The following is an 8494-nucleotide window of genomic DNA, read 5'->3' on the forward strand; positions in this document are numbered from 1 at the left end:
TAATATATATATTTATAATAACTAATTTTAATGAATAATTTTAATATGTAAATAATATTTTGTGTTAATTTATTTACCTGTTGAATGGCTGACCTAACATCAAGAGATTGAGGTTTGCTGATATTGAGCAAATGGTGGCCATAAGGTCCAGCACAAGCGCACCCACCACGAGCTTGAATGCCAAATAGGTCATTGAGCAATGTTGCAACAAAAGGTCCATGAAGTAATTTACCCCTTTTGTTCCCCATCTCTTCCCACAAATTAAGTTCCTCTTCATTACTATTTTCTTGGTTTTGATCGTTGCCCCAACATGTTGATGAGGAATTGGTGGTAGAATAAATCACAAAGGACAAAATAGCTTGTCTTTTGGTGCTTTTGTTTCCCAAAACCTTAATGTTAGGGTTTGAGATGAGCCTCTTAAGTGCCCTGTTAATGTATATTTGTTCCCTTCTTTCAATCTCTTTGTAGCCAATATATTCTTTCACCCAAAATGCTAAGGCTGCTCTTACTGTTTGGATTATTGGAGGGGTGCCCCCATTTTCCCTTTCTTCTATGTTCTCCAAGTATAACGTATCCTGCATCAATAATAATATCTATTTTTTAACATTTCAATTTTTGTATTTATGTGTAGTATCTATTTTACATACAAAAGTTTCCCAATTTTAGTTATTAGATTGGTGAAAACTCAGGTGCAGTTGACTTAACGTGAAGTTGATAACCCAGAGTTGTTAGATGATTTGATTGATTTGACTAAATTTTCATCTAACAGCTCTCAACTATCAACTTCACATGAAGTCGACTGCAACTAAGTTTTCACCTATTGAATTAAATTAAGTTGAGTGTCTATACTATTTAAATATCATATTCCATTTAATATTTGTCTAGCTCGGTAGTATTCAAATATCTTGATAATGAAATTTCAAAGTTGACCATGAGAAAATGATGTTAAGTGTAAAATGGTGGAAACGAGTTGGTGTTTACAGCATATTAGTAACAATTATAACCAATTTCAGGAGAATATATACGCCATATAGGTACTTTAAGTAATAGATTAGAAATTCAATTTGTACACAAACACTGTACACTAGTTGACATGCAAGCATCAATTTCGTTGACCCTCAATTGTCAATCATATTCTAGGAAGCATATTGGAATAACTTCATGAAAAGGAAAAGTTCAATTATTTCTCTTATCAATTTATCAGGCATAATATATATTGAGTTATATAGAGCCCATTCAACTTGTTTGGATTTTAAATATATTATTATTTGGTTGGTAAATCAAATCTGGAATTTAGAATGTTTTGAAAAAAAAAAGGTTTGAAAATAAAATAAGATTTAACATTTAAAAAAAATCTCACAGCTAGCTATAGCTAGTTATGTGTTTAATTACTCCATACATCTTATTAAAGTTAATCTAATTTTATCTCTGACGATGATAAAATCGAAGACAATGACTTGATAATATTATCATTGATTGTGAGGGCGTCTCCCCTTCTCTACCGCAGCTTGGTCTCCATACTAGCATTAATTGAAAAACCATAAATACACACACAGCGTGATACTTTACGTCTTATTCATTGCTAATGTAGGCCAATCATATCAAGTTCGTCGTCGGTGGATCAGGTTGCCATTATGAATAATAAATAGAATTTAGTTAAAGACACATCATAAATTTATAATTAATAAAAAATGTTAAATATTTTTATTTAATAAATAAATAAAAAATTTAAATTATTTATATTTTTAATAAAAAAAATTATCTTATAATCTTAACGTGGAATTTTAGAACATAAATATATTTTAAAACTTAAGAACAAGAGAGTCATGATTTTACTTTTAATTATACATACCTTCTCGTCGAAGCCGTTGACATAATTCACAGTGCCACCTCCACAAATGGAGGGTGGCGAAGAATTCAACCGGTACAGTGCCTTGTTCATGAGGAGAATCCCCGGCGTGTCAGGACCACCAACAAACTTGTGCGGACTCAAGAACACCGCATCATACCAATCATCCCTCTCCTCTCTCCTCATGCAAATCTCCACATATGGCCCACTATATACATTGGTTCATGAATTTATTAGATACTATGACATGTTTAATTAAACTGTATTGTTTAATATAATATGTGTACATATTTTGACTATCATATTTATATGAAGAGACTGCGTACCTTGCTGCAAAATCAAAGCATGCAAAGGCGTTGTATTGATGAAGAAGGCGAGCAATGGCTGGTGTGTCGGAGTTTATCCCGGTGACATTGCTACAAGCAGAGAAAGATCCCAACAATGGTCTGTTGGTATTTTTGTAGGCCTCAAGTTGTAGCTTAAGGGCATCCATGTCTAGCAAGCCTTCATCATCGAGGCCAATCTCAACTACTTCGGCCAAGCTTTGCCGCCATGAAAGCAGGTTGGAATGGTGCTCGTAGGGTCCCACAAACACAACCCATCTTTCTTCTTTGCTGAGGCTCTTTACCACCCTTTCTCTCAGAATTGAGGGCACCGCGATGCCCATTACTTCTTGGAGCCTCTTGATGGCTGCGGTTGTCCCCGAACCACAGAATATGATTGCATTTTCTTCACCACCTCCTAAGCATTCCTTAATGTACTCGCTTGCTTCATGCAAAATTCTTGTGCTTCTACTTCCCACATAACTGTCACACGTGTGAGTATTGCCTATACACACGAATTAAATACCACTCATTGTTATTAAATATTCATAAACATAGTTTTATTAACCTAATTATTAATTAGTAGTTACTCACGTAAAAGTTATTTTTGTACCAGACCACACTCTAATAAAAATAGTTAATACTAATAATTTTCAATTCTATAATCTTAGTCAAATAACTTCAAGATTGTGATAATTAAAAATTTTAGTTAAAAAACAAAAAAAGCATAAAAAAATTAATTAAATTTAATAAAAAAATAATTTATTCACCTAACATTTTCTTCTTAGTTATTTTGTTCACATAAAAACAACTTGACACGATCATTTTACTTATATGATTTATAACAAAAATTATATTTAAACTTGGGGTTTAATAATTTCAAACAAGACAATTGTTATTTTATTTAATTTTTTTTCCTGAGAAATTGTTGATTGATGAAATACAGGTTCTTTAAGTGATCGATAGATGTGCATATATATAGAAAGGAATTGTGCGAACATACATACCATAAAAAGGAAGAACATGTTTGATGATGAAATCTTCATTGTATTGAAGGCTGCGACCTGAAGCAGTGTGATCAGCATATACAAGTTCTCTTCTTCCAAATGGAGAATAGAACTCAGCAGCGTTACCTATCATCTGAGATCTAAGCCAACGAAGCTTTTCCTCAACAGATTCATTATTATTACATGGTAGTTCCATCTTTACAAGCATCTTAAAGCTTTCAAAATGGTTGCACAAATCAACGTTACTCGTTTCTGATTTGGATGAAACTACCCAATCATCATTATCAATAATGCTTGGTTCAATAAATATGGGTTTCTCTGCTAATAACGTCTTCTCAACCTCCATGTTGACAATAAAACAATGATTCAAGAATTGAAAACAACACACTCACAAGAAGATGGGAGCAACGAGACGGCTTTTATAGAGTTGCAAACCTTAGCTTATATATGGATATTATACATATTTTTAGTTGACATTTAATACATTATTTTACATTTATATTATATTATGGGTAGCATAAGCCGCGTGGCGAAACTCTTGTAGATTTTGATTTTCAATTCCAACCTAAGGTTTTATTTCTCTTTCCTTAGGCGGTTAGTTGCTTGTTAAATGCACTCTTCTTCTTCTTTTATAATTATTACTATTATTATTATCATTATTATTATTATTAAGAGAGACAAGGCAGTAGATAAAGATAAAATCTATTATTTGTCTGTACATTTAGTTAAAGAGTATAATTTAAGTACATGAGAAGATAATTTGGATAAGAGAAAAGGTTGGATGATTTGTTGAAAAATAAATTTATCGGATTCCCCCAAACACTTCCTTTATTAAGCTGAATTCGGATATCTCTATTACAAAGGAGGATCAAATGATTTGTGAAGGTCTATTGGGTGTGTTTATTTGAAGTGAAAATGAGACTAAGGAAAAAAAGAAAAAAATAAATTAAAAAATAGCTATTTTTTTGTTTGGTTGAATAAAAAAATTTAAAGAAAATGAATAGTATAAAAAAAGTAGGTAGAATTCTTGAAATTTTTTTCCTCCGTATATTCGATGGAAAATGAAAGGAAAATATATTTAGTATTAATATTTTAATATTATTTTCTATTTTTAATTATTTTAAAATATATAAAAATAAAATTATTAATTATATACTATTTTTTTTTATCTTAATATATTTAAAAAAAATAAAATTTTACTCTTTTTTTTCTTTTTTTATTTTTTTTTCTCTTTTTTTCCTTCTAACTAAACAAAGTCTAAGAGATCACAAAAGTAATTTTTTAGTGTCATAGTACAAATTTAGGTAACTGTACGGTAATTAGAGTAGAATTCTAAAGTATTTTGTTAGATTTGGACTTGACTATAAATTTTAGGTAAATGAATAATGTGTATAAAAGTATATTCTAAAATAGTAGTAAGTTTCTATTGCCTTTAAAAAATTGTCGAATTGCACTCTATAAAAGTAGGATTCCGCTAGGGAGAAAATGGACTATTTGTACAATGTGTAACCAAGGATCGAACTCTTGACCTTTTAGATCTAGCGCTTTAATACCATGCATGATACCACTCATCCCAAAAGATTCAGCTGAGGAAAAATGTAACACTAATAATTATATATCTAATACTTCATAAACCTCCATTGTACACATTGTATAAATATTTCATTGGCTCCTCATACTTTCCCATAAAAGTATTAGTTTTGGTTATTAAAGTATATTGCAATAAATTACATAATTGGAATATTTATCATAAATTCTGAAAAGCGAATGCTTGTACATATAAATTAGTATGACAAAAATATGAACTTTAATTGGAATGTCATTTTTTTCCTCATGTATCTCTTTAAATTTTTATGTAGACTTTGTTAAAATTACATTTTTTAGGACCCTTCTATCTTTTTTTTTTGAGTTTTATGTCCCATTCTCTATAAAAATTATATTATTTGGAGTATTAAAACAAACAAAATATAATAAAATAAACTAGCTATTTTGAAATATGAGATTCTTTAATTACTTATCATAAGATTACATAGAAACAAAAATGAGAAGGATATATATATTATAAATTAAAGTGTAGGGTAGTGGAGTAGAACGAGTTAATCCGTTTGCCACTCCTACTAAATACTAAAGAGTGAGTAACTTTGTATTGGTGATGAGTTTTTGCCATTTTATATCTACTCTATTACTTTATTTTTTAAATACATGAGCTGAGTGAAGTGATCCATCTAAGTATATATTAGACATATTTGATGTGTGTATAGGATTAACTCGACTTAATACTAAGGACTAACTCAATTTAATATTAAGCCTTAAGGGAAAAAAAAAAGAAAATTGATAAAATCTTAAAAAAATGTTGAGTACTGTCAGATTTATTGTTCAAAAGAGGAATAAAATTCTATAACAAGAAAAACGTTGAGTACCATTGAATTTACTGTCGGTTTAGCGTTGCACATTAGCGTCAGCTTTACCGACGAATTCACAGACAGTTTTGACATGGATTTCATTGGATCAAATCGTTACTGGCGGATTTCGATTTCCGACGATAAATTTGTCGATAATACTTGGAAGGAAAATGAAAGAAATAGGCACGAAATGTTACGTGAAATTTACTGTCAGAATAATCTGTCGGTAAACCCATTTCAGTGAAATGCTGCATTTCGGTCATTTGCAACGAGTTACCGGCGGATCCGCTGGTAAATCCGATGGTAATGAGCCTTAAAATTCAAAGCGTGAACCCCTCTACCCCTTTAATTTGAAGCTACTCTCTCTAACCTCTCTTCTCCCTTTCTCTCTCTAGTCGTGTCTGAATCTCGCCGACACCGTCAACCCCATCTCCGCTGCCACCGACGCCACCTCCCTCCTCTCCTTGCACCTCCCGTTTGCCGCAATGTCTCCATTGCAGCCGCCATTGCGAACCCTGACCTCCGTTGTAGCCACTGCTCTTCTCACTACCAACAAGCGCCATTCTTCGTATCGCCAGCTTCATCATCCGTTGTCAGGTCTAGCTTTGTCATCGTCTTCCAGGTCCAGGATAGTTAATTTTTTCTTGCTTAATTTTTGTTTTATTTTTAACCTAATTTTCATAAAAAAGAAAATGTGATTTGGTTAACTTATTTGATTTTGGAGTGTTGGAAATACAATATGCTTTGACAAATAACAGTTTGTAAGTCACACATACCTTTTGGTCAATATATGAAAATTTTTAATTTCATACGGTCTTCGTTAATCATTTAGCTAAATTAAACAAAATTATCGTCAAAGCATGACAAAAAAATACAAGATTATCAAATAGGATAACTCTAAGTGTATGTCACATGAAATTGTGTTAGAAGTTCATAAATTAAAATTGGAACACTACTAAAACTCGGTTGCTCATGTGCGTGTAGGCAAAAGCTTCTCTCATTTTTAATAGTTTTTGAATAATAAAACATATATACATAAGGTTGCAAGGTTTAGAATAGAGAATATCGCGATGAAAATATTTGTATATGTTAATGCATATTTGATTTGTTTACTTTGAGCGGTAGACCTTTGATAAAAGAAAATGGGTATAGAAAATGAATAAATTAGTGAGGTTCCTTAGTTGATTCTAAGTAAATAGTTTAGTACCTTAACAGTCCAAGCTAAGCTTGTAGTTCCCACTTTCCAAAATTAATAAAAGTAGTTAGAAAAGGTAATGGACAAAAGGATGAAAGCAGTGAGCTCAATATTCATCACATTTGCATTGTTGTAGCTTTGTCAAAAGGAAAGCCAATAACTAGACTAAATAGATCACTCTTCATATTATTTCCTATTTTGTTTTCTCTTTTATAATAGATTTTTATTTGTCTGATCTATTTTTTGTTATTTCCAAGCTACATTGTGTTCACCTTTTGTTCGTGTTTTGGGTTATGACTAATTTTATCATATTATATTTCTTAAGGTTATGGGAAGAATACTGAAGATAGGAACAGAAACAACTGATGCACACTTATATTAGATAGTTCTAATTCATAAGCTTTTAACATAATCAGACAATCCCACCACTTTCAGCAATCTCAAAACCAAGTAATCTAACCTAACCTATCTTAACAACCTAAAATCCACTAAAAATAGAAAATTAAATCTAACTAAACTAACTAAAATCAAACTAATAAACCAATACTGATTAAACAGAATTTAAAAAATAGAGTTTAATAAAACAATCTGTGATGCAGGGTAACAAATGAAACAGAGGAGGGGGAAGAGAGGGGTTCCAACGTCACTATGTTGTTGCCAGAACAAGAAGCTGCAAACAACAATCGCCAAAGGCTGGGGAGCTCGCCAGGAAACTGGGACAGAGGATCCCTATTCTATTGTGCTGAAGGATGGACTTGCAGAGAAGCTGGGATACTTGCGGAGATAACCAGGGCTTGATGGCTCGCCGGTGGTGGCTTTGTGGTGTGGCACGGCGATTCCAAGAAAGGAGAAGATTAATGGTGAAATGGAAATGAGAGAAGAGGGAGAAGAAGAAGAAGGGAGGGCTCTCTGTGGTGGGTTGACAGTGACGGAGAGGAGGCTGTGATGGTGGTGTTGGGAAAAGGGGAGGAAATGGATGAGTAAGAGAGAGTGAAATCCGAATGAGGGGAAAAAGGGTTCATATTTTGAATTTACGGCCCTTTAGGGTCGGATTTATTGTCGGAAAAATCCGAAGGTAAACCATTGTGGGTCATCAAAACACAGCGTTTCATTAAGTAAGTTTACTGTCGGAATTTTTCGACGGTAAATCCGACCCTAAAGGACATGCAAATTTATTTTTTTTCCTCCAAATATTAGCGACAAATTTATCATCGAAAACCAAAATCCGCTGGTAATTACTTAACATTACGAAGTTTACTCCGTTACTGCCGGTAAATCCGCCGCTATTCTACGACACTAAATTTGATAATAAATTCAACGGTACTCAGTGTTTTTTTGTAGTGAATAGAGATATCTTAACAAAAGATAATAATTTCGCATGTATTTGCAAATAAAGTTTGGCTTGTTATTAGAAACATTCGGTTAAAAATTAATTTGGTTTAATTTAGTGGTTTATCAAAAAACTAACAATAAACTCTTAAATAAAACTTAGATTAGCGACAAATTATTCAAGATTAGACAATACCGTACCATTAAATATTTATAGGTAAAGTACTAAATTGGTTCCCTACGTTTGGGATGAATTCTATTTTAGTCTCCAACGTTTAAAGTGTTCTATTTATGTCCAAAATAGTTTTGATTTGCATCAATCAAGTCCTGCCATTAAGTGGAAGTGAAATATTTAACGTCATATCCGACGTGGCAAATTGGGTACAGTG

The 8494-nt window shown here is 32.2% G+C and overlaps 1 protein-coding gene across 1 annotated transcript; it reads right to left on the reverse strand.

Annotated features, from left to right (window-relative positions):
• Positions 1 to 77: 77 nt before the first annotated feature.
• On the reverse strand, positions 78 to 3568 carry LOC107479377 (uncharacterized; the record flags this gene model as incomplete). The annotated part of the gene is made up of 4 exons (XM_016099518.3): positions 3180 to 3568; positions 2176 to 2677; positions 1853 to 2057; positions 78 to 575 (listed from the first exon to the last, which is right to left on the reverse strand). Coding segments are annotated over exons 1-4 (1551 nt in total), but the record flags the coding sequence as incomplete, so codon positions are not given.
• Between the last annotated feature and the right edge of the window lie 4926 nt (positions 3569 to 8494).

The sequence above is a fragment of the Arachis duranensis genome, unplaced genomic scaffold, assembly GCF_000817695.3.
Source record: "Arachis duranensis cultivar V14167 unplaced genomic scaffold, aradu.V14167.gnm2.J7QH unplaced_Scaffold_168488, whole genome shotgun sequence".
Classification (NCBI taxonomy): Eukaryota; Viridiplantae; Streptophyta; class Magnoliopsida; order Fabales; family Fabaceae; genus Arachis; species Arachis duranensis.